A 26,758-nucleotide genomic window follows, 5' to 3' on the forward strand; every position below is an offset into this window, starting at 1 on the left:
GAACAATGTGACACGCAGGCTACAGGATGATCCTCAAAGTAATCCTCACACACTCTAACTGGATTAGCTACACCCTCACTGTTTATAAAACGCAACGCTTTACAGCGGTTTTATGCAAGCATGGCGTGGTTTGATCGTCCACACTGCGCTTCATCTCTATCACGTTTCAATCTGCACTCAGGAACGCACTCTGGTTACACGATTCCAGATCAGATACAGGAAATTAATTCTCACATGCGCCTCTTTTTGTCTTACAGACACGAACAGCCGCGCGCTAAGGCGCGAATCGGCGATATCTGATCCGCCTCATGGTTACGGCGGGTCATGTTAGACGAGTTTCCTCGAGGCTGTGATGCGGTGCAATGCGATGAAGTCAAATCACTGATAGGCACCCGGGCGTAGCGCTTGTTTTTCACCTTGATGAAATGTGGAAATAACCGGATTTGAGAACTAATTTTTGGTTGTTTTTTTTTATCCAGGGGCCGTGGAGAAGAGCTCCAAGCACGGAGCGGAGGACAAGACCCAGAACATCATCATGGCCATGAAGGAGCGCATGAAGATCAGGGAGAAGAACCGTCCGGAGGTCTTCGAAGTCATCCTGGAGATGTTCCACGTGACTAAAGAGGAGTTCAACAGCCACCTCAAGACGGCCAAGCAGGCTGTGCTGGATGGGACCTCCAAGTGGTCGGCCAAGATCAGCATCACAGGTGGGCTCGTGCTTCCCACCTGCACATGACACAGTTTAATTCTGTCATATTGATCGAAGCCTGTCAATTATTGTTGCATTTTATTCAGCCTCAGTCAGCCATTAATCAGCTGATCTTTATCGAGCCCATTGTGTCCCGCTGTGTCATCGTCCGACTGCAGCTGACCTTTGACCGCTGGCCCTTAACCTTTCACACTACACTACCTACCTCCCATCCTAAATCAACAAAACAGCCACTTTGTGTCACACTCACTTCAAAGTGCAAACATTGTTATTCTGATTAGCCTTCACCTCTTATTAATCTCAGGATTTTGGTGTTATTAACCTCTGACATTTTCCCCACAACCTGCAGCGCATATTCAGTGTGAACGGGGAATAGACATTGATTTTTCTTTCTTGGCCTAAATCAGATAGGGATGGGACTTTTCCATGGGCGGGTGAATGGATAATAATTGGTGTTGTTGGCCATCATTAAAAGGACTCATCTGTCGTATTTAGCCCTGATCCTCTGAGGCTGTGGCTGTTTTGTTTTGAATAACACAGAGATTTGTTTTCTTGAGCGCACCGTTACATAAGGCTCTCAAGAAAACAAAGTTTTGTTGCAGTGGGAAAAATGATCTCGATCCGGCTGTCTCCATTGCTCCATTGCTCTAGAAGTGTGACGCTTTCGTTACTGCAGCTGTCCCTGTTTGTTTTGCTCGCACATTACGGTAGTCGGTTGCCTTTCTGTGTTGTACAGGTAACAAAACTAAGTTCTGTGCAAAAACAAAAGATTGGGAATGCCCTTGTTTATCCCAACTTCTGAAAGACAGGTATTTATTGATTGTAACCACAGGAATGGCTGCTCAAAAGTCCAGTCATAAGCGAGAGGCTAAAGCTCATGTCAGTGTCGGAGAGAAAGATTTCTCCCAGCTGCCAGATGTCTTTATGTCCTATCTGAAACTCACTTCCGTGAGCTGTACGCTGGAAATGAATCCCTCACAGCTGCGCATCAAGTCCTCGGAAAGATGTCACTCACAAATCGTGCCCTTGAGTGAAGTTTGACAAAGGAGCCCAAACATAAAAAGGAACTGATTTGAATATGATTTACAATTTATTTTGGTAATATTCTCTGATTGATTACTGGAGAATCATAATTTGATATATTCATATGTACCCCCCAAAATTGTTTTCTTCCTTGCAAAGCATTAATGGTGGAAAATACTCAAGTCCATGTTTTGAATTTCTGTCCATTTCCCTGGGCTGATTTCATATGCTGTTTTTTGGAATGCCAATTATCAATCCTCATTTGCTTTTATTTTCCCCCTCCTTGCTCATTTTTTAGTGAATATAAAAAGGCCCGTAATGAGACTGAGCTGCTGTCTTGATAAACAAATAGCACAGCGAGGTGTGAAATGGCATGTGGGGTCACCCTGAGCCTCTTGTCAAATTTGAAACCAATTTTTTTCTTCTCTCTTGGCATTTCAGTTTTGAGGCAGATTTAGGGGTGTTTTATTTCGAGGACACTTTTACAAAGAGCAGCTGTTCAGCAAGACCGTTTGCATCCTGGCCTGGTTGAGGACCATTTTTTTCCACAACTGATTTGAGAATAGAGAGACAGCTTGATGCTTGCAATCTTTCCTCATTTAAAACCCATTAAATAAAATATTCAATACAGTTTCCTTTTTTGGGGGGTTTATTTTCCTTGTCTAACCGTATCTGTGAGATTTTTGTCTGCAGTTTTGTTTGTTTTATAAATTGAGATCTTCACCACATTATGCAGTTATTAGTTTTCGGGCATCTTTAGAATCAGGAATCTCTTTGAACTACACAATCTACATATTTCCTTTGTCCATAAACCGCTGTAAACCACAACATTAAATATCATCATATGCATATGAAACACAGGTGTTGTGTTCAACTTCATTTCTTCATGTTTCATAAACATTGTGCCGTTGCTGAGTTTCATCGTTTTCCTTGTTCCAGTGCCAGAAAGAAGGTCAGGAACTTAGCGCTGTAACCTTAGCACTGCTCTCCAATCGATCCCTGTGGTAACTGTGTCAGGTTCAGCTTATTTATTGCTCACCTTGCATTTCTAGCAGTGTCAATACACCAGAGAGAAATAGAAACAGAGCGGAAGAGGGACAAATAGAGTGGTAGATGGATGAAACCAGAGTCGAGAAATTCTCTAACAGCAGAATGAATGAAAGAGAAGCAAAAAAATAGAGGAAGACACTGGAGGGATGCCGGGCTTTGCCTTTGATGACTCTTAGTGTCTTTTAAAAACGTTTGATATTGAGCCGTTTTCTTTCTTTTGTTGTATTCAAAACCAAATGTGCAGCAACAATGAGTTAGAGCTACAAATGATGACGGATTTCAGCATACAGTGCATGAAGACACTGTGAGGAAGCATGGATATGGATGACATCTCCAATAAAGCAGCTGCGGCAAAAGAGACGTAGATGTTTAAACTGAAACCTTCCTGTCGAGATGCCGTATGTGTGGAAGTGTTGAGAAATTTGAAGAATGACTCGTGAGAATAAATCCAGATTTGCTCCGAAACCCCCGAAACGATTTGGTTTTTAATTATGTATTTTTTTTTTTAATTTCATTTCAGTCAGATCTCATGACTGATCTGTCTTGCACTCTAATGTAGTGAAGCATAATGACCAGGTTATACCCATGATGCCGCGGGAGAAAGCTGACCACTGCACTATAACCCTCCACAGACCCTGTACACCCTGCCCGCCCACCCTTGACAGCACTGAGCTGAGGCACACATATATGTGTACCGTGAATTATTTAGATCGTCACTGTTGCATATTTCATGGCCCAGTGTCTTTTTCCTTTTTTACGGTCAGTGAAATACAACTGTCTCCCCCTTCTTGTCCGCGCCTTCCTCTGTGAGTGTTGAATCACAAAGCCCTCCCACTTCCAAGGGAAGTCTTGGCTCAACATAGACGTGTGGGCAGACACACTCACACTGACAGTCACACTCACACAGGGGTGGGAAACTACCTATGTAACGTGGGACACGGCAATAGATATTTCATAAATAGGTTGCAGCCTCCACATCCTGTGCACACATAAAGAGCTAAAATAAAAACAGTGTTGTCAATGAGCCGTATTGATGCCTCAGCATCCGCACTCTGCTGCCGGAGGCGATTGTAAGGAAAAAGCCGACTGAGACAAAAACACTTCCTTCAAACGTACACTTGAGTTTCTTTCCCCCCACCGTCCAACTTTACTGACTAACGTTCAGTTTGACTTTCCAAATAAAATCTATTATTCAATCCAAAACTGGGGCCCCTGTAGGTGTAATGAAAAACCTGGACCCTGGAAATGATCAAATGCTCTGGTTTATTCATGACTCCTTCTTCTTGCCTCCTCTGCAGTCATGAGTGCACAAGGTTTACAAGCCAAGGACAAAACCGGCTCCAGCGACCCTTACGTCACCGTGCAGGTGGGGAAGACCAAACGCAGGACGAAGACCATCTTTGGCAACCTAAACCCCATCTGGGATGAGAAGTTCTACTTGTGAGTGCTTTCCATCAATCTGACCTCTCTCTGCCCCCGGCTTAATCCCTGCCCCAGATTTAAAACAATCTGTCCGACAAACTTAAGGTCGCAGTCAATACATTTTTTTTTCCTGAACCAGTAACTCTTAGCCCAACAGGAAATTACTACTGCTGATGGCGTGCTGGACAGCTGCTGCACTGCGACCAAGACTTTTAAAATGCAAACGCTGCTAGAATTGACTTTTACGACGGCATCAGTCAGCGCACAGTTCAAGTCATTAGTCTTGGCTCCCTTTGTACCATGGCGCTTTTGTAGCTTGCGTCCCCTCGTATTGTGCGACTTTGTCCTGCTGACCGCACTTTCCTTTTTTGTTTCCCGAGATCAATATAGCAACAATAAAAGTCACTTTAATGTCACCGTTGTTTTAAGTAATGACTCTGATGCCTCAATTCACGTCTGAATTTTTTTTTTTGCCTCTGTGTGGTTATAAATAAACGTGTGTGCTGACTAATTTAAACATTCAGTTTGGAAAGCGCGATGAAAATGTGAGCCTTTGCAGCCCTGGTGTGACGCTCACTACTCTTGTCTTGATAAATATTTAGTAGAGCTGGAGAACCTGAAGTAAAAATGGTTGAAGAAAAAAATCGAGCCGTGTCATTTTCATTCAAAAATTGTCCTTTTCAGCAGTTTTAAGCTGCGGAGCCGCTCCGCGCTGACGCATTACGCCTACAAGCCAAGAGACGTACAAACCTGACAAATATTGAAGATCGGATTTTAAACCTTTATTGATCTGCCTGCTCAAACAAGAGAAAACTATGTTCTTAAGCTGTCTCAGAAATGTAAATTACTGTCTGGGACTGAGAACATATAGTGTTTTTGCACCCATGAGCACACGCTGCTTAAAAAAAACCAAAAAAAAACAAGCCTGTGCACCTGTAACAGGACTCCAGGGTGGCAATAATAAAACTAACAATTACTACTGGGATGTAGATTAATCGAGCGGTACATTACTGTGTGCTTGATAGAGAGCAGAGTCCCAGACGACGTGTGCAGCAGCAGCAGCAGCAGCAGCCGGCAGTGCTTTCCCCAGAAAAGGATTAGTTTAGATGGGGTGGGGGAGAAAAAAAAAAATTGTGCAGATACTGTTTCTCTGGCTGTCGCGCCCAAGATGTCATTAGAACAAAATGTAATCTGTCCGTTTTAATTCCACAGCCGAACATCCTGACCCCTTCTCGAGCTAAGTGCTTTGGCCACCCTGCGCTGTTTAGCAGCGTCAATATTGTAAAAAGCTCCGGCGGCGGCGGCGGTGGCGGCAGCCATGCAGGGAGCGCTGAGGAGATGGCTGCAAAGCCTTCGCAAATAAATAATCCCCTGTGCGAACCGCTCCTCGCCCTCCTTGTGAGACACTCGGAGGGCCTCCTTGTCGTAGCCGCAGACAAAGATGGAGGTGGAGGATAAATGTCACGCTGCATCAAAGGCCGACTGCTCCTTTCGGGCGGACAATTCCTCCCCACACGTGACCACAAACGCACGCCAATTTTATGCTGCAAGATCGGGTTTCCCACATTCCGCACCTGGTGATCCGTCAGATCACCAGGGCACTGATTTTTCAATTGCTGTTCTGACCCACTTTTATTACCTGTGCACTCGCAGCGAATGTCACAACGCCACCGACCGCATCAAGGTGCGCGTGTGGGACGAGGACGACGACATCAAGTCGCGGGTGAAGCAGCATTTCAAACGTGAATCGGACGATTTCCTGGGCCAGACCATCATCGAGGTCCGCACGCTCAGCGGAGAGATGGACGTCTGGTACAATCTCGGTACGTTTGCAGGAAACACAACAGAGAATCACTTGAAACTGACATTTAAATACAATGCAAAGGTTCTGGGGTTTGTACAGGTGCATAGAGTTGAAACAGATTGTTCCAATTAAATATGTTCAATCAATCATTTCCCACTTTGAGAACCTGCTCATCATTTTCAAAAAACCTAAAATGGGGGAAGAAAAGCTAATTGGCGTGCCTGTGAGGAAAATAATGTCTCATGTCGTTTTAACATGTGCATTATTTGGAAAAAAGAAAAAACTCTCTCTTAATGAGTCACTGACGAAAATCCCCCGTGACGCTTCAGAATAGAAGTTCTAAATCTCTAAGTGCTTCAGTGAGTGCGTCATAAAGGGTTGTAGACAATTCAATGAAATCCCCAGGAGAAGTTTGAATGTTGCACCCTTGGGGACATAAACTAATCTATATGCCTCATCTAGAAGGCAGGTGAGGTGCGGCTTGTTGCTATGTGACGGTGTTTTAATCTTCTTCCGGATGGAGTTGATTCATCGCCTCCGTCGCCGTATTCTGGCCCCAGTGAGTGTCAGCCGCCTCTTCTGAGGCAGCCTGGAATGAAAACGGCCTCCTAACCACAGCTCCCGCCTTTGCTCGCCAATTAAAGCAGGCCGTTCCTCATCCTCTCCGCGCCCCTCCACGTAGACTGCGAGCAATTTGACGTAATTCCAGCCCGTCCCCAGCCCTCGTCCACTGAATGTGCCTTCTTTTTTAAAATGATGTCCACAATGAATGTTTAGACAGGCTTCTTGCCGTGGAGGGCGCTCCACCCCTCCAGCTGCTCCCCTCTCCTCTGCCTCTTCAGAGCCTCTTCGCTCTCGGCTTCTGGACGTCCGCGGGGTCTCGCCTGTGACGCCTTGTCACGTTATTATTTTCCACTCGTCTGTCTCTCGACCGACTCCGGCGCAGGGGAGGGGAGAGCGGCGCTCGGCCGAGCCGCCGCCAATGCATTGTGAGGGCGCGCGCGGGGGGGAGGGGCGCTTGGCGGGGTGTTATGTAATAAACCCCAGCAGCGGCGAAGCGATTAGCCCTCAGCTCCGTCACCGGCTCGTACGCACCGCGCCTCCGTGCACATGTGTCTCGGCACTTTACGTCACACGGTGCGCATTTGCGCCTCTAACCTGGCATCCCCGTAATGTCGCAAAATTGTTGTTTTGTTTTCTGAAATTGTATCTTATTATATTTTGGGGCGGACAGGCAAATCGTACAGTACAGAAGAATTAAGGGTAATGAAAATAAAAGTCCTTCCATTTTTAGCTTGGGTCCTGGTAGTGTTCACTCGTAGGAAAACAGCAAACATCCTCATACTTAAGCATGTATCACTTAGATGTATTGTATAGTTGTAGAGAACTCTGATACAATTTAATTATTAGATTCAAATAGTTTGAATAAACAATGAACAAATAAATAAGTGGTACCAGTGAGATCATAAAAATCTTCTCTGATGGGGGCTATAAATAAAATCCAGTTGTTTCAGATTTGGTAAAAAAGGTCACTTTTTCCATCCTAAATATCTCTATTACGACATGATGTGAGCCCGCCAGCGTTTCCTCCAATGGAGTCAAATACAACTTTTGGAAAAAACATATTTAGAGTATTTGAGCGTGTGCCATGCTCGATCAAGCAGTGGAAGGAAACAAGATTGAGAACATGTTTTTTGGGAGGATGAATACAAAGGCTTTGAAATATTTGGTTTTGTTGCCTTCATTCGCCCATGTCTTTTCATTGACTTTCTGCCCAATGTGTTTTGTTCGCGCGTTGCAGACAAGAGGACCGACAAGTCTGCCGTATCCGGCGCCATCCGGCTCAAAATCAGCGTGGAGATGAAAGGAGAGGAGAACGTGGTTCCTCCTCACGGCCAGTACACCTGTTTACATGAGGTGATCAATGCGGTGGGATTAAAAACACCGGGGGGTAAATTAGTTGTCGCCTCAAATGACGGCTTCTGGTGGGTTTGCGAAGGTGTGGTCGGCAGAAAAACAGTCAAGCGGTCGTAACGACCAGCTGTTGTTGACTTGGCTCGTCACAAGAAGTCTGCTGCCAGTAAAGGACATAAAGGAAAATTGTCTTTTAAGGTGCATTCACACCAGTCCTGTTGAACCCAGTTTGCTGTTTTGAAAGTTCACTTGTAGGGGTGTGAATGCACAAAAACAGGTCTAAGTCTGCTTTAAGTAACGCGGGAAGCGGACTACAATGCTTTGTATTGCAGGCACAGACAACCTTAAGAACCCCTATTAAACTACAGATTAGCGAGGTTTGGTGTTCATTGGTTGTCTTGTCTTTTCCTTCAGTAATTTGTCAAGTCGCACCACCAGACTCGAGGAGGGGTAACACATTAGTCAAAGTATTTGGTTTGTTTGGCAAAGTGCAGCACGAAAGCAAACTCGTAGCAGCTCAGTGTTGCAACCTCAATGGGAACCTCAGTCTCCAGTCGTAGCAAGACCACCGGACTTCTGGTGAGAAAATGACCCTGTAACTTGTGGTGACAGCATTCTACCTCTTTCCTCTAATCTCGGCCACCACCTGCAGAACCTGTTCCACTGCCTGACCGAGGTGAGGAACAGCGGCGTGGTGAAGATCCCCCAGGTGAAAGGCGAGGAGGCCTGGAAGGTCTACTTTGACGACGTGTCCCAGGAGATAGTGGATGAGTTCGCCATGAGATATGGAGTGGAGTCCATCTATCAGGCCATGACGTGAGTACCACCTCTGATCTATGGCCTTTTTACCTTGCCAATCCGTCACTGTCTCATTGGCCAGAGTGGAGGAGACCAGAGGAGACTTAGAAGGAGAGCAGGAGGAGAGGCACAGTAGTAAAGATGTCTCCTCAGCAGAATGAGAGCTTCCAGGACTATCGAGCTTTGATTGATTAATTGTTGGTGTCCAGGAGGAAAAAAAAGAAACACTCTCAACTTGCTTTGTCCAAATTGATTATAGACACACATAAACAGTCTCATTTCCCTCTCAGTCTGTCTCTCTGATCCCCTGTAACCCTGCTCCATCCATTGCAGGCGCTCTCCTTTTCCCAACGTCGTGTAGAACATTAGGATCATTGCTTATTGATCAAGGTCATGCGATGCCATGTTAAAATGTGTAGCCGGCATGTAATGCTTACCACAGCAGTGTACCACATCCTCTGTCTAACCCTTACATACATTACAGTAATCTCCTAACTGTTGAAGGACACATAATCCGCTTTCCATATAATATACCTTGGAGACCACTCCCCTAACATAGAAACTCATGTTTTAGATGTGTTAGAAAGTTGCATGTTTTTCATACAGATTTTTTTTTGCTTTTTCTGTGATATAAACAACAATTTAAAGGAAATAGGAAATTCGATTTTGGCCCAACTTGAGAAGAGGCAGAAAGAAACAGATGCTTTCTTTACGCATGTCTCTCGAACATTTTCGGACCAACAAAGGAGTCAGATTTGGGTCAATATTGGTTCAGGATTTCCGCAGTGCTTTGAGCTGAAGGACAAAAAAACATCTGAAATCCCACTTTTGCCACTTTTCTGCTGGATAAGTGAGCAAATATTTGCTCACTTAGGCAGCCTCTGACAGGATTGTCATATTGTTGTGAAAAATGTGTGGCAATGAGACAAGTTTCAACAGAATCGAAACGGTCACCTTCATTTCATGTCCCAACTCTGACAAGGCTAGAATGAGAGCGCCACCTGTAGACCAGGAGGTATAAGCATAGTCCATATGGTGCCATTCTCTTGTTAAATTTCAATCATGACTCTGTCTTAATCAAAATAAAAATGCAACCATATAAACAGTCACATCAACAATTTGGAGCCTTGAACGTCACCTTGCCTCACTGCTTGTGGGCAAATAAACTGTTTCAAGACATGATAATGTCTTTTGCTACCTCTACATAATCTTTAGTTATTGTTTTGTACGTCCTCATATACTGAATATCCAATAAGTATCTTGACGTTTTCTTTTCATATCCGCACTTATTTTGTGCAGATGGATTGTCAGTTGCACTTGGCAACTCTCCCACTGCCTGTTCGCCTCCCTTGAAAATCTCCCGGGTGCTCTTTTTGCGCGCTTCCTTCCTCTCCACTCGCTGTTGTGCCGCCCCAGTCGTTGATGTTGTAATTAGCCGCTGCCTGACTAAATCAGCTGCTAATTGTGTGCAGATTGTGTTGGTAAATTGAATGGAAGGCACAGCTCGCAGTTGTGCTCTCATGTCCATAAATCACGCCACACGTCCCTGTGTTAACCCCGCCCCTTCCCAAAACACTGAGCAATTTCTCTGTATTAGTTGTTTCACTGTTTTCAGTGCGGTGCCCATTCAAAGGTTTCCTTATGCAGGTGTCCGTACAGCAATATCTCGTTGCTCTTCTTTCCCCTCTTGCTGGTCCTGGTTGTGCCTTGTCGTGCCAAGCGGCGTTCCTGTAACAATAACAAGCATGCATCAAGCATGAGGGGGCCTGACATGTTTGATTGTTTCGCTGCAGCCAACGCAGCCGCTGCTAGCGGGGTGTAGCTCGTTGTTTAGCGCGACGGCTTTTGAGCGATTGCCGGGTTATTTAAGTGCTGACGTGTGACGCGGTAAGTGGTTATTTCCGGCGTCCCGAGGTTGACTTTATGCTCGAGACTTGAGGCCCATTCAAGTTTGACGCGTCCCCGATCAGCGATTATTATGCTTCATCAGGAATTAATGAAAGGACCCTACCTTTCTGTTTTCCCCATCATGGAGCCTTGACTCCTAGCACCTCCTGACATGATGGCTGCATAAATCACAGCGGCTGTGGACTCTCTCTGCCTGCTCTGGTCCCTCCCCAGCCCACCACCACTCCCCTGTGCTAGTTTTTCTTCATCTCACTCTATCACCACTCCCTTCCACGTTATCCCTCCCCACCCCCACACACTCTCTCACCATTTTCTTTTCGCTCCCATCTCTCTAAGCTATCGGGGGTGGGGTGGGGACAAAGTGATGTGCGTGGCTCGTGTCCAATGGCAGACACCGAGGAAGGGTAACACTACAGCGGACAACGTCTTCCTCTTGGAAATTGGCTCAAGAGCTCCGGCTCTAAATTCACCATGGGAATTCAGCGGATGCCTTCATCACTCTCTCTGCACCGCTCTCTTTGCTCGCCTGAACCCCCGAGTGCTCTCGGGTAATTTGGAGGCTGAAAGCAGAGTAATTAAATAGGCCTCCCGATGAGAACAAGTTTGCGCCTCCATTTGTGGCTCGTCAAGATGGCACCAAGGAGGTGCCGGGGGTTGTGGCGTGGATGGGGTTTTATCTGTAATCATTGCTCCACGTAATTGGCCTGCCTTTTTAAAAAAGATGCCACGTTTTGCAAAATTCCCTGAAACGGGGTTTTGGAACGATAACGTGTGTCTGTACCGTAATGGCCTTAATGGCCTCCTCGGAAACACCTTGTTTTTCTTCTTTTGATTGCTCCGCGTTTCAGAGAAGGTGCGTCAAGCACACTTACCTATGCAAATCAGCTCTTGGTGGTGGTGGTGGTGGTAGAGGGCACTGAAACCTCTCCCAGGTTAACGACAACGCCTCCAGCCAGATGTTGGCTCCGCCCCGCTGAGACTGCCTTGTTTTTTTCCTCTTTGAAACCTGTGAAATTTTCGATTTAGGCTCCGTTCAAGCAGGAAGCTACAACCCAGCGTTTTTACATGCTGTTTTCTGGGTTATGTATTTTCAAGTTTTTCCCTTAATAATTAATCAAGCAGCTCCGTGGAGAGTCGAGATGAAATTCAGACATTGGAAAATTGGTAAAAATGTGGGACCTTTAACACAGGATTTATACAACATGAGTCAATGTGCACCTCAGTAGTTTCATTATTCACCTCCAAGCGGTATCAAAACTTGGTTTGGGTTTAAATTTTTCAACATTTGTTTTGAACGCAGGTCTGAAAATGGATTTCCATCTTTGATCTGTGAAAGCGATTATGCGAAACAAGGGCCAAATCTGTCAAGTCTAGAGAAATAAAGCGCCAAAGCAAAACACACTGCATCCTCATGTTTATGCACCACAGGTTATGCTTCAGGCCAGGAAAAAAAAAACTTCTGCGACATTAAAATAAAGAGATTGCCGCTCATGTGTTTTTTTTTTTATATTGAGTGTTTTCCAGAGCAACCTTTCCCATGATGAAAACAAACGACCATCCAGTCTTCTAAACAGAAGCAATTTATAGCGACTGAGTCCTTCCACATGGCTCAAGGAGCAGCAGCGGCAGCAGCATGAGGCGTTAAGGCAAGCAGATGCCCTTCAATCAGGCAGAGATCTCCGCTCAGACCCAACCTCTCAGGCTTCACCGCGTAATTACTGCAGGGTCTCGCTAAAGACCTAAAGAGGCAGCGCATGTGTCGCCCTTGACTGTGCGCAATTTAAAGGAGAGACAGTTTCAAAAAAAAAAATCACGATAATTATGTCATTTTAATATATAGCAAAACGTTTGCAGTTCTCATCCTTTGTCGTTTGTAATTATAACGCAGTCCCCCGCTCACCCATTCCCTATGTAAATGTATTACATATATTACTAAGCAGCCTTTTGGCTTCCAGGTTAAATAGCTGAGGTTTAAGTCATCAGTCGCTATAAGCTGTCACTGAAGGGACTGTTTTATATCCTGAACAAGGCTGGGGACCATATGCACTTCGTTAGATGATGGTGCACTTAACCCAAAGGTGAAAAGGTGACGATTCTACACTGCAGGGTGGTGATCAGGTTGTGCTTTATGACCATTTATACTGGCAGATAATATGAATAGATGAAGGCAATAGATAGCTGCATGGGATTTTTGAGATGTCGATTAAAAGGGCCAATGTATAAGATTCAGAGTAATCTTTTGCCTTAATACGATTTTTTTTTTTTTTTTTTTTAGCAAAATAGAAAACAAATCACTGCCGACCCACATTTTCTGATAATAACCATTCACACAAAACCAAGTTATTAAAACTATTGCAACAGCAGTAGCCTGGAACGTGGTTCTGCTCCAAGTCTCTAATTTGACCCCGACATCACAGCCAATATAAAACAGATGTGAGATCAAGTGGAACATCTGAAAACAGGGATTAACTGTGGGGTGACCTTTCCCCCAGTGGGATTTGCTGATCCATGAGATACTGAAGTCACCTGCTTTGCGAACAATGGATAATTCACCCCCCCCCCCCCCCCCAGCCTGATATCATTTTATTGTTTGCGCTAATGGTGGAAGGCTACATGTATTACATATACAGGTCTTGGTGTGTCTGCAGTCTCCTTTATGGCCATTTGTTGCTACTAAATGCCAAACCCTCATTCTTACAAGGAACTTTTGGACGGTTTTGCTTTGGGTCATGTGGACATATTGACCAAATACCAAGTCTGAAATTGTCTTACGTTGTCCTCAGAGTGTTATTCAATATTAATTTGCCTAAAAAAAAAAAAAAACAAACCACACCACTATGCTGTGAAGAACTCTGCCTTTGTTCTTCCACTCCAGGCACTTCTCCTGTCTGTCGGCCAAATACATGTGTCCCGGTGTGCCGGCCGTCATGAGCAACCTGCTCGCCAACATCAACGCTTATTTTGCCCACACCACAACCACCACCACGACCACTGCGTCCGCCTCTGACCGCTTCGCTGCTTCTAACTTTGGGGTGAGTGCACAGGTTGCTTTGGCCATCTTCTTCAGGAATTACAGAGGTGTGAGGTAGAAACTTGGTGCAAGACCTGACTAAGTATTGCAGCCCTTTGGCTTTGGGACACTGACATTACTTATTTGTCCACATTCCAAGTAAGTTATTTGTCTAAGCCTGTTGGGCATTGGGTATAAACAACAGAGCAGCCAATGCCTTCTGACTTAATCCTCAACAACCCAGCGCTCCAAACCACAGAACTAAGGTCGAATGTTGGCACATTATTTATTTATTTATTTTTTTCTAGGGAGTGAAAAATGAATCTGTACCGGTGCAGCTATGGAAGGAATAACGTTGTAAATTTTTAAACACAATCCATTAGGTGCATTGGCAGTGGGGCTGAGCTCCTGTGTTTTTCATCCTAACAGAGGGAGAAATTTGTGAAATTACTGGACCAGCTGCACAACTCACTGAGGATCGACCTCTCAAAGTATCGGGTAGGTTTGTCATTTCTCAACTTGTGTTCACTTATATGCATTCACGCACACTTATGTTCATATCTCCACATGACAAATGGTTTTACCTGCTCCTGACGTTCACATTTTACAGCACAAACTCTGGCACTCCTTAAAACTGAGACGGATGAGAGCACTGTGTCTTATTATGGGTTCAGCACTATTAAATGCCAACATCAGGTTGCAAAATATGGTTTATCCACCTTGAGCTACGGTAGGAGGGAGCAGCAGCAGATATTAAACTTCTTATTACGATCCTCGCCTTCAGCCGCTGCCAGCCCGCCACTTTATCCTGTCATATTCATCATAGATTGCAGTCTGTACAGCTGTGGTAATATTATAGTTTAACTGCACTTTTGCTAACTCATTGCTAATTATTGAGTAGGACACCACCTGGTCTGTATGGGCACTGCACACTCACTAACCTTACGTGGCGGTTGTATGGTTTGAGAACGATATGCTAACATCATTGTGCGCATGTAAGGCTCTTTGGATATTTTGCATACCAGGGCAGGGCCTCATGGGGTACAATTGAATCTACTGTATGAAATTGTTGAATAAATGCAGCAAAAATGATTAACATGCGCACAATGTTAGCAGCCTGATTCAGAAGTGCAGTGCTCAAACCAGCAGAAGATGCATATTTAATGAGTCAGTTGCATCTGTCAGCAGCAGCAGGGGGCTGCAATGAGCATAAATGAAATTCTCATGAAATGTGTGATGTGAATACCGACTGGAATTGATACGTAAACTGGCACGGGTACAAATACACAGTTATGCAGAGGTTATTACGTTGACCGTTTTGACAGATTCAATTATTCGCTTCAGTCTGATTTTCTCCCTGCAAGCAGCAAAAAATACTTCTTTTGAAAGCTTCTCACCTCATCTACACCCAATTGTTGTGATGTTTTTAAAGTGCTCCTGCCCTGACGGTGTCCTGCTCTTGAATTAAGCAACTTACCTGAGAGCACTGAAGCAACTATCTATCTCATCCATGTCTGAAGCCCAATGTCTCCAAAATGTCATTTGGCCGTCGTCTTCCCGTTCTTTCAGCTAATATGAGTGCAAAATATAACAGTATCCCGGTTTTTGTTTTGGCGGTCTGGGTATCAAGATGTGATGTCTCAAATCCAGGATAAGATATTGTCCTTAACAGTCAATTTGCAAGTGCCAAGAACTTGAATGGTATAGATAACAAAATCTCCATGTAAACACAGTCATTAATAGAAATAAATGTTCTCCGCCTGGACACTGTCAATATCTTTAAGGAACCAACAATTTTGTGCTGTGTTGCATTTTGCAGCATTTTTTAAAACAGACCATATTTATTTGACAGACGTGTTTCTGTCCCCTCACCCTCACCTGGCCCGTTTGCTACATGAGGTTAATAAATATAGGTTAATGCAGCGCCGCTTGCCGCGCGCTGTTTGCTTGCCCCAGCATATATGGTGGACGGCGGCGATCCATTAATGCTTTGATGTCAGGGCCACACATGCGTCTGTTGGCCTCCAAATGCGGTTAATCTCTCTTTGATGCGTTTCAGCGGCTGATTTATGAATAAAAGTGCAGTCAGACATGTGGGGATGTAAAAGTGCCCGGCTGAATATCGCAGCTGACGGGGAAAAAGGAAAGGCCATTTTGGATGTGATGAGCTCGTGATGAGAGCGACATTTGATAATGTCAAATGCACGTTGCCATGGCAACGCCTGGACGGCGTACAGCTTTGACAGTTGCAATATTACGGGTAAAGTTTAGCAATCAAATGGAAGAACAGAGTGCAAACAATACGGAAGATCCAGGCATCATGCAACAAAAAACACCAGGACCGGCCATAAATTGCAGCCAACTCCTGATGAAACAATCCAGCAGTGCAGCAGAGCACATAAATATTGATATTTTGCCTACAGCGTCAAAGGCTCCATCAGCATCCCAAGAAATAGTGGTCCTCATGGTCCAGTAAATAGATTATGTCATGACTGATGGGCACTCTCTTCCATGGTCCCTCCTCACGTGTTATGCTTTCTGCTCATCATCATTTAAAAAAAAAAAAAATCTTTATTGTTGATCGTCATTAATCTTAAATCGAATGCCGTCTTGTTTTAAAGGAAACTGGGAAAAGTCACATCCCACTTTTCCTAATAAGAAGTTGCGCTGTGCTGTACGTTGCTCGCGAGCCAGCGGGTAACGCCCATCCTCCACTGCATCTGTTGTCTGAGGCTTTTAGATTAAATGCTGTCAGACAGACTGCAGCAAATAGACCTGTCAGCGCACAGAGAGGAGGCTGCCGCTGCAGTGAGGCAAGGAAGCCTGTAACGAAGAGCTAGCCGCTGATTACTGGAAGAAAATTGGGAGTCCATTTCAGGACATCGAGACTTGGCCTCCGAGTTTTAATCTGGGCGCCTGGCCACAGTGTTATTGTGCAACACGTTTCTAATATGCTTTTTCCGAGCGCCTGTGGCCTCGCGATGAGGAAGTTTTGTCGTAAGAGTGATGGTTCTCCTCCCAGATGAGCAGCAGGCGGCACATCTTCTCGCGCCTCAATCTGCATCTAATGAACAATTTTCTGGCTGGCCTGTTTGACCCTCACCATGTATGCTGTTAATGGACTATTGGATTGTCTAGCTCCGTTTGTTGTCCCCATAGGCAACACTGCGTGCTGATTTTTGACATTTTGGACTGCTTTCTTGTGGTGTGGTTGGGCTCAAACACTTTGGCAAGTGTTTTCAATTTTGCAAAGAGCAATCTGTATATTTTCAAACAAGAAGCACAAGGAGATAACTGTTTTGCATGCAAGCGTTCCCATTTCTATTAAAATCATGCAGGGACTCACGGCAGTATTTTTTGCAATATGACCAATAAGAAAGACAAAACAATGGTTTTGTATTTCATACAGAATCTATGACCAGGACACAATTATATTCGTTGAAATGCAACAAGCTTATTGATGAAAATGATCAAATTTAGTAGAATGACATTATAGTCACTTTGTAATTGGAGACAGAACATCTATCTTACACGTCACGTATCGCGGAGAAATTGAGTTAAATATGCGATTGTCCGCGTTTCCTTTTTCTTCTTTTTCTCAGAATTGCTTAGTTACACACACACTGCTCATGCAATGTTTACCTCTATATGCTCCACCACATCCACAGTGCTATGGACACTATTGCACTCAGCTGTCCATATGTGCATCCATCCACACTGCTTTTTCCCCTCAGAGAGCCACACCTTAATAGTCTGGTGGCCCACACACACACACACGCGCTCTCCTCCCCCAGCTGGTGGCAGGACACAGTGACCTGTAACTGAACGATGTCCCTCTCACCTTTAACGTGACAGTAAAGGCAGCGTGTTGTCGAGCCGCTGATTGCTTTAGCGGCCCTGTTCCCCGGGAGCGGATCACGGTGTGAAACTACATGTGATTACGGCGGGGACGCACCTTGATAGCAGCAGTTCGTTCAGTCTGCCAACACCACCGAGGGAAGAGAGCATGAGAGAGAAAGGGAGAGAATTAAGTGGGATCTACCTGGGGGGGTTAATGGACGGGTGGATGGATTTAAAGTCCCAGTGTGTCCCGTTTAAAGGGATCTTTAGGCATGAAATGGGATCATGAAAAAAAAAATAGTCAGACAGGCGAACTAAAACTAAATAACTGTTGGGTTTTTATTCGCTGCACATTACAGACTGTCGACGGAACCGAGGAGGAGGAGACGGAAAAGCAGCAGATGAAGGGTGGAGGGGGTGAAGGAGAGGGTGGGTGAAAGGATGAGCAATGAAATAATGAGAGGTGAAGGAATCAAGCAATGAAAGGGTGAGGGATTAAGGGATGAGTGTGAAGAGTTGAGGGCGTAAGAGGTAAATGAATGAGGGGCGAAGGAAAAGAAGAGGGATGAAGGGTTGAACAATGAAAGGGTGACTGGCCGATTGATGAAGGATGAAGCAGCGCCAGGATGAAAAACGAGGCGTTCCGGCGAGAGACAAGGGTCCCAGTGCGGAGAGAGGGACTGGGAAGAGGGAAGGGGTTAAAAGGATGGAGTGGTGAAGGCAAGCGAGGGAAGACAGCTGTTTAGAAGGAAACCCTGGGACTTTAAGTCCAGTTACGGGGAGTGATGCTGGACAAATGGGTGGGACGGAGGAGCGTGGACGGGAGGAGACTGTCAGGCTGCTGATGACACGTTCACTCGCAGCGCTCGCAGAATATATCACATTCCCTCCACCTGCCTGCTCTGCTGTCAGAGCTGCCACACACACCAGTGGGTCTCTCGCACTAGCACACACACACACACACACACACACACACACACACACACACAAGCACACGTCCATACTGCACCTTTCATTCTCTCACTCTCTCACGCCGTCCCGCAGAGCCACCCTGACACTTTTGGACAGTAATAAGATTCGACTGCGGCTCCTCGGCCTGATCACTGTACTGATCCCGCCGCTAATGATATTCCAAGGAGAATCTGAGTTCGGAGTGCAGCTGCCACTACACATTTTTTGCTACACGTGCACTTCTCCCAACCTCAAACTTTATCCCCCGACAGCCGCCGTGACACCTCTTGCACAGTCAACACGTCCCAGCTGGGACTGATCGGGTCTCTCCGGGCTCCGCACACAAAAGCCTCGGTATTCAGAGCGCGCTGCGAGAGATCTGGGCTGTTTGCATAGTTTGGACAGTTTGATATAAAGTGCTGTTTGTTCAGGAAGAACCCCAGGGACCTGTGCACTATTTCTTTTAAAAAGGAGATTGTGTAGCATTACAATGGGTCTGAGGGGACCATCTAGCTGCAAACAGCTGGTCTGTTGCTTCCCGCAGTTCTCTCTTTAGGAAAAGAGGCCAACAGGAAGATGTTCTGCCCCGTTTCCCTGTGATAGAATTATACATGTATATATACATATGCACGACCGGTCAGAAGTTTGAATTAATTGAAGTTTGCAAGCAAAACATGAATGACTCAGTTAGCTACAGACAGCTATCACTACTTATTGAGGTGGAGATTACCTGTTAAACTGTGACAACAGCAAAAAAACAAAAACAAAAAAATCAAACAAACAAAATGTTTCTCAAAAGGTACATTTTTAGAGAGCAAAACAGCATCTTTGTAGCTGCAAATATTTGGGATCACACTGTTCCTGGCAGAGAAAAGCCTGAATAATCAGGAGCCCTCCCTTTGAAATATTCGACAGATGGTAAAAGCCAAACATGAGAGGCAACTTAGTGTCACCTTTTAAGATTAGAAGGAGAGAAAGCCTCCTTCAAGCTATGACGGGGAGAAAAGACGTTGGTAGCAGCTTCAGTGTGTGTGTGTGTGTGTGTGTGTGTGTGTGTGTGTGTGTGTGTGTGTGTGTGTGTGTGTGTGTGTGTGTTCGTGTGTGTGTGTGTGACAGAGACCGGTGCTGTTTTCCTGTAGGAGGTGGGAGGAGCCGCTACCAGTCAGCGTCTGACTGATTTTATCTGCTTCCCAGCACGCATTGCCAGCCTCTGCAAAAGTGGGCAGGTTAAAAATGTGCTTTGAATTCCTGGTAACCCCTGGACGACGAGGTAGATAGAGACTTCCATTGCACTTTGTTGCCGTGGCCCCACAGCGCCAACGTTGAAGCTCCCACATTTTGCGAAAGAATCACTTCACTAATGTTCTCCAACGGTAACACGCAGCTCATGACACACTGCCTGTTGATGTTGTCGGAGGCGGTTTCGTGCTGCCTTTCTTCCGCCTCGTTGTTCTCTGTGTTACGCACAAACCCAACACAGTTGGGGGCGGGGGGTGTTGCTCCACCAGTATCCCACCTTCACTGGTAGCGATAAAGCCAGGACGAGTAGCGCAAAGGAATGGCCATGTCAAGGCTAATGGTGCTGTTGTTCTGCGTGAGATCTGCTACAATGGGGATTTGAACTGTGAAGCAGAAATGGCAACCTTGTAACGACGAATGTCAATGAACTCCAAGAAATAAGTAAAGTCCAAACTCTGACTGAGACGTCTCAACATCCGTTCAGACAGATCAGCTCGTTCACCTTAGGAAAAAAAACAGCCATCTGATTTGCGACAGCAGTGATGAGTGTCAATGAGCACTTGACTTTACTTTTGATTTCAGTCTGTAATTACGCAGTTAGATTACCTTTCCGTGAAAGAGACTACATTCATTTACAGATTTGAAATGCCACAGCGGAGGACGTTTAGACTATTTCTGTGTGTTTGTGTTTGCTATGTGAATGACTCATTAAATTTCCAAAGTGTAGACTCTATTGGCCCGAGCTCCACTTTCACTGAGAGGCAGTTGGGAAAAGAAACAAAAAAAAAAACCCTAATATTTCTTTGAGCTTCTCAACCTCTTTAATAGGTGTGTTTCTCTCCCAGATCAAGGTCTTATTGCTTCTGTACATGAATGAATTATGTTTAAATTACCGCCCTCCCCTTTATTTGTTAACAAGAAAATCACACATCACTCGCGGTTTCTTTCTGTTGTGCTTCCTGCACACCTGAGACACTACTCCGGAGAAAAGCATTCTGTGGATTAATGATGGAACTATTCAAGGTTGCATAAGCAGAACTGCGATCCATATTTCTGACGCACTGATAGTTTGTTCCTGAAGGCTACATATAGGGAGAGAATGTCAGCAGTGGAAGTGATGGATGCTTTGACAGATAGGACTGATGGGCTGCGATGTTGTTGAGTGTGTGTCCAGCTCGTTTGCTCGGAGGCCATTTCGCTTGTTTCCACTGAGCTTTCACATCAAAACCAAAGAGTTTTTTATGAATAATTGATTGAGACATGTGTACTTTGAGGGGGTACCCAGGTGGATGAAAACGGTCTGCAGGCTGAGCCGCTATGTTTTATCGCTGCAGCGTTTTTCTGGTTGTCGGTCATTATTTTTTTAGCGGTTCCTGGTGATGCGAAATTGACTTTACCATAAGTTAGTTTTTTATTTAAGGGGAAATTATGCGTGTCCAATGACTTGATCGTTTTATAACCTATTGCAACCACTGTTTTTGTCCCTCGGTATTTGAGGGCAGTCCAACCAGCATTTTGGCAGGAGGCTAAAACCAATGCTTTTGCTGGAGGCTGCAAACAGAGGGATAAAAATGCTGTTTTCTAAAAAGCTCAGCATTTTTTTTTTTTTTTTAGGATGTTTGGATAATTGATTGTGAAATATGGGATCTGTACTGCAAATAGAACCCTGGTGCTGCTTGCACTCTGCAACATCAGTTCAATCAACTTCGATGCATGGTGCTTCTTCATCTGAGAATTGTCTTACCTGAAGAGGGCCACAGTGCAATATCTGCTCTAAAAAAAATAAAATTCATATCTTTTATTATTAATCCTTGATGACGAAGATGAACACCGACGGAGCCCGACTTGTGGCGTGCAAGGGGAGGAGAAGTGGGATAATGTATGAGTCGTCGGTGCCTTTCCTCAGGGCTGTCAGGGCTTTATATGCTCCCCGTCACGCTGCTCTGCACCGCCTGATGACTTCATGGCCCCGAAATAGAGGTTTTCATCAGCGGAGACCTCCCTTGTCCACTAAACGATTAGACAGACAGTCATTTTGTTATGATTGCTGGGCGTTGCTCTGTAATCAATTTCAATGTTTTGCCTAAATGATGTGTATGTGTGCTGTGAGCGCGCGCGTGTGTGTGTGTGTGTGTGTGTGTGTGTGTGTGTCCAGGGTGTAAAGGGTGGAGTGATGCTGAGGAACTGCCCCCAACAAGATGTCATCTCTCCTCATGTTCTCTTCCTAACCCTCCGTCTTCTTCCCACTCTCTCGCCTCAGGATAATTTCCCAGCAGGAAACCCCGAGCGCCTCCAAGACCTGAAGTCGACCGTTGATCTCCTGACCAGCATCACCTTCTTCAGGATGAAGGTAACGCAGCCTCTGATCTCTCGTGAGCACGCGCCACCGCCCGTAAAATCGGACGCGGCTGTAAAATATCGCAACTTTCCATAATGAACAGCGAGCCCTCATCGATTTTAACACTTGTCATTGAGGTGAAATCAATTCCGACTCATAATTCTCAAAGTCCCGCCCCGCTCCCACCCCCCTCCTCGCTCTTGCTCTGCTCACCATTCAAATCCCGATGATTTATTGTTGCACAATCACCTTGACTTGCCGGGGGAGAATGCGGCTCGGGGCTTTGTTTGTGCGCCCCGCGATCCGAGAGGAGGAACCCTCTCTCTCTGTGCGGAAAAAAAACCCGAAACGCTCCCAGCTTTCCTTCCCCTGCCTGAGAGCGCGCCTCGTCTCTGCTTGTCCTCCACCGCATGAAAAGCTCCATTCACGTTTTCTCTTTTGGCGGCGGGTTGAGGGGAGGCGGCGGCGGCGGCGGCGGCAGCAGCGGCAGCGGCGGGAGGCACCGAGGCAGAGCTAAGATGGCAGCTGGGAGCGCAGGAATGAAAACTGTCACTTTTGCTCATCAAAGCCTTCACTCTGCGCCGCGCCCAGACTGGGCCTCGCACACAGGAGCTCCGCCGTTAATGTGTGATATACTGCGCTCAGCCGTCTGACCGCATGTCAATTATAAAATGCATAATAGATGTAAGTGATGATCTTTTTTTTTTTTTACAAGGAAGTTATATCGCAGGATTAATATTTCATCAGTCTGATATAACGTGGTTATGTTACTGCGCACCTGATGGACAGATGGATGGATGGATGTGTGCATAGAAATGGGTCCCAGACATAAGGTCATTGATTGAGACGGTGTTGTGCACCATCTGGATATATGGTACATGGAGAACGACCGACGCTGCAGGCAGGCTGGTATTATAACAATGTTTTTGTGTGTCTTCCTACGCAGGTGCAAGAACTCCAAAGTCCGCCCAGGGCCAGCATGGTGGTGAAGGACTGCGTGAAAGCGTGCCTGGACTCCACGTACAAATACATTTTTGACAACTGTCACGAGCTATACAACCAGCTCCTCGACCAGGTAAAGTGACTTCCACATCTTTGGGGTTTAAGTGTTCAATCGTTTGTGCATGCAAATAGGTAACCAGCAGACCACATCACAGCCGTGCAAGTGTGTAGCCTGTGCAGCTGTTTATGACGATGACTCGCTGGAGTTCTAAACGAGGATCAGAATGGAGAAGAAAGGGAAATTGAAGTGAGTGGATGTGGTTGTTGGTGCTGGTGAGAAATAGTCAGTTACTTCAGTTTAATAGCATAGCAGCAAAACGGACTGATGAATAGAAGTGCTCTTTTGCACCTGAATGTAGAGACTCATAAATGTCCCACTGAGGCAGCAGTTAATGTTTTCTGACTGGATTTACTTACAAAGGGATTTAAGTGAAGGTTTTCAGACTTGTTTCTTAAAAGCTTCCAGTCTGGTTTATACAGAGAAAAGTCCTGAAGGTTGATTATTATGTTAATTTGTTTCCTTCTGTTCATACCAAACAATCTCCATCACTATGTACTGGACTGCGCTGGGTGACGTGATATAATGTGATTCCATGATTCCTTTTGCATCCAGCATGTTTACAGTGATGCACGTTGGTCTGAAAAATGCACTGACCAAAAAAACCAACCAGTGCTCAGTTAGCTCCCGCTAACTGCAGGAAGTGCAGTGACAGCTCGTGTACAGACGTCTGATAGCACCTGAGTCACAGATAGCGTTGACATTCTGTGAATGAATATATTGTTTTCCCTTGTGCAGACACAATGCTACTTCTGTTTAGGACCTTGGGGACTCTGTAGGCTCAATCATAAATGTAATGCTGAGACACCTGGACAGCATCAATGCTTCCTTTTCCTAAAGTGCCTGTCAGATGGATGCTGTTAATCTTCAGGCACTTTAAAGTTCAGGAAGCACCACCTGTTGGTCTTCGCCTGAAGCAGCCCCTTTACGCTCACAGAATGCAGAGTAGCAGAATTGTGAGTTGTAAAATGCAGCGAATGTCTTTGTTTACTCTGTTTACGGCGTGGGATTCGTCTGCCACCTGTTTCTGTTGTGCTGGTGTCTGGCTTTTTTTTGGGATAAAAACGACACCAACCCAGCCCATGAGTGGAGGATTGTTTGTATACATGGTGTAGGAAGTCAGGAAAATGGCCAACAGATGAATCAAACCCAGACTGTTTCAATGTGAGAATCTCATTGAAACAGTTTCTAATAACATTGTGAGTAAGAGCAGCTAAATATACGGATCATCTCACTGCACACGTGCCCTGTACAGTCCCGTTTTTAATCTAGAAAACCACAGAACATTGGTTTATTAACTGCACAGGCAATAATAAATAGCGGACTAACAACAATTGAGTCTTCAGGGAATAACAACCTGGGTCGTTGCCCTCAGCTGGAATGTTTTGTAATGGAGGAATTTGAAAAGAATCAGCCTTCAGATACTTTGGATCTTGCTAACATGAGATTGGTTTGGAGAAATCCAAACAGCACCAATCACCCCCCAGGTGTATTGTTGCCTTTATGCTCTCACCTTCAGCCTGTCATAAATCTGACCTTGCACCTCCCTTTAACTTAAAAAAAAAAAAAAAAAAAAAAATATATATATATATATATATATATAAATTCATCCTGGTGAGACAGGAAATCAATTGGCAGTATATCTTGACAGCTAGCTGACAATGAGAATGTCCACTTCCATGAGAGATCCCAGACACAGCAAGGATATGTGAAGAGTTGAAAGGTCAGCCAAGCACTTGCCTATTAAAAATTCCCATTTCATCATTTATCATTATTATTGTTCCTGAAGCTGCAAGCACAAAGCATCATAACACCTTTTTAATATGGACAAAATGCTGCTTTTGCATAATCCCCAATGCAGCTCCAGGCTTGTTCTTAAATAGACTCATCATTACCTTTTTTTTAATATTCTGAGCCAACACGACATTTGAGTCTCCATGTGATGGAAACTTGATTTTAACAAGAGCTGTCGAACATTAATCTGTGTGTCCGGGGACAAAGTCAAAGATGAGAATTCTTCATTACTTTTGATTGTTGCAATGACACCACACTGATTCATCTACAAGTTTGCTCCCACACCCCCAACCAGGTGTAGGCTCCGCCCACAGCAGCTGACTGGTAGCCCTGTTTTTGCATGGGGAGAGAGAAGGGGGGGGTTCATCAAGCAAGATTTTTCTTTTTCTGCTTTGCAAATAACAGGAAGCTCAAGTCCAAGATGAAAAATCTGAATAAAGATCTGAAAAGTGGGAACGATGTGGGACCAACAGGATGTGACCCCATTCTCTTGCTTTATCCCTCTTAGAGCTCGCTGGAGCAATAATGAGGTGAAAAGCTCGCTACATGATCGTTTTATGGTTTATACACACACACACACACACGCACGCACGCACGCACACACAGCATTCGCTTTTTAGATCATTGGTGCAATCATCTCAACTGCTGAATGAAACATAATTCCTGGAGGGCCTGGAGGGTTTGAAGCCAGCGCCAAGACGGGGAGATACGGCTCGTTTCTTGATTCTTCATCACCGACAACGTTTTTTTTATCAATTCTTTCCTCCGTGGCAGCAAATTGTGAGCACCTCTGCGTCTTTAGAACGATTCTGATCCCATGCAGCAGGTAGCCTTTGACTCAGCAGGCACAGGAGGTTTGGTAGAACCCCCCCCCCCCAGTGGCTGGAGAGTGTGGGGACGCGGTGGCCAGGCAGGCAGCGGAGGAAAATCCTGCCTATGACAGCGGGGCATCTTGCGTAACACGACAATAAAGCCCCTCCGCCACTGCCCAGCCGTGAAATGACTGGGAGGGATGGAGTGGCGGGGGAGGGGAGGGCGGTGGGTCTTTTCTTATAACAGTTTAAGTCTCGGAAGAAAGGGGAGGGATTTATAAAAGCAAAGACAAGCAGTGCGTGGAAATAGGGCAGCGGAATCATGCAGAAGGGCCAAAGGGGAAAAAAAAATAAACCAAAGGCACATCCATTTTGTTTTTTCATTTTTTTTTTTAAATTATTTTATTTATTTTTTGTTTTTGTTTTTAATCCCTGGCTCAGAAATTCAGAGGGACAGTGACCGTGCACGCGACCGTGCACGTGCACCCTTGGGAAAAAAAAAAAAAAAATGTATATGTGCACACATGGCTCTGCATAATGCAGATATTAATGAATAAAAATGGATGTGTTTAAAAGCCATCTGGCCAGGGGGGGCGGGGGGCGGGGCTCTGTCAGCGCCGCGCACGTGCACGTGCGCAGAGGAGGTGCCAGAGGAGCGGCGAGACGGCGGCGCCTCGCGCACAATGCGCGCTATGGATTGGCTAAGTATATGTCGCTCGCCGAGGCCGGCTGCGTATTTGCCAACAGATCTCACTTCATGGTCGATTCTAACAGCGTTTGAAGCTTTTGAAGAAGAGTTTTTTTTTTGGGGGGGGGAGGGGGGGTTGGGGTTTTCTTTTTCTCTTTTTCCTTTCTTTTTCTTTTTTCTTTTTCTTGGGGTTTCTTTTTCCACTGCATCTTGGAAAAAGAAACTTGAGAGTATTCTCCTCTGTGCGCGCTGCACCTGCTCCACCAGGGTTTAAGACGCCTCAGCATCACTTTCATCAGCAGAATTTTCTTGATGGAATTCAGAGAGCTCTCTGTTTGAAGAAGACGGCTTTATTTCATTTTCCTTCCTTTTTTCCTCCCGGCTTTCCCTCTGCTGGC

At 45.4% G+C, this 26,758-nt stretch overlaps 1 protein-coding gene across 3 annotated transcripts in view; it reads left to right on the forward strand.

The window, feature by feature from the left end:
* Nucleotides 1-26,758, forward strand: part of unc13c (unc-13 homolog C (C. elegans)) — a 91,155-nt gene that overhangs the window by 18,292 nt on the left and 46,105 nt on the right. For all 3 annotated transcript variants that reach the window (XM_076051264.1, XM_076051274.1, XM_076051284.1), the window contains 9 exons: nt 480-707; nt 4,081-4,222; nt 5,858-6,027; nt 7,810-7,925; nt 8,575-8,738; nt 13,504-13,660; nt 14,068-14,136; nt 21,929-22,018; nt 22,953-23,081. In XM_076051264.1, coding sequence (XP_075907379.1) covers nt 480-707; nt 4,081-4,222; nt 5,858-6,027; nt 7,810-7,925; nt 8,575-8,738; nt 13,504-13,660; nt 14,068-14,136; nt 21,929-22,018; nt 22,953-23,081 — 1,265 coding nt within the window. The remainder of the gene's footprint in view (nt 1-479; nt 708-4,080; nt 4,223-5,857; nt 6,028-7,809; nt 7,926-8,574; nt 8,739-13,503; nt 13,661-14,067; nt 14,137-21,928; nt 22,019-22,952; nt 23,082-26,758) is intronic.

The sequence above is a fragment of the Nelusetta ayraudi genome, unplaced genomic scaffold (assembly GCF_046127955.1).
Source record: "Nelusetta ayraudi isolate G7.1 ecotype Tasmania unplaced genomic scaffold, CSIRO-AGI_Nayr_v1 ptg000005l, whole genome shotgun sequence".
Lineage (NCBI taxonomy): Eukaryota > Metazoa > Chordata > Actinopteri > Tetraodontiformes > Monacanthidae > Nelusetta > Nelusetta ayraudi.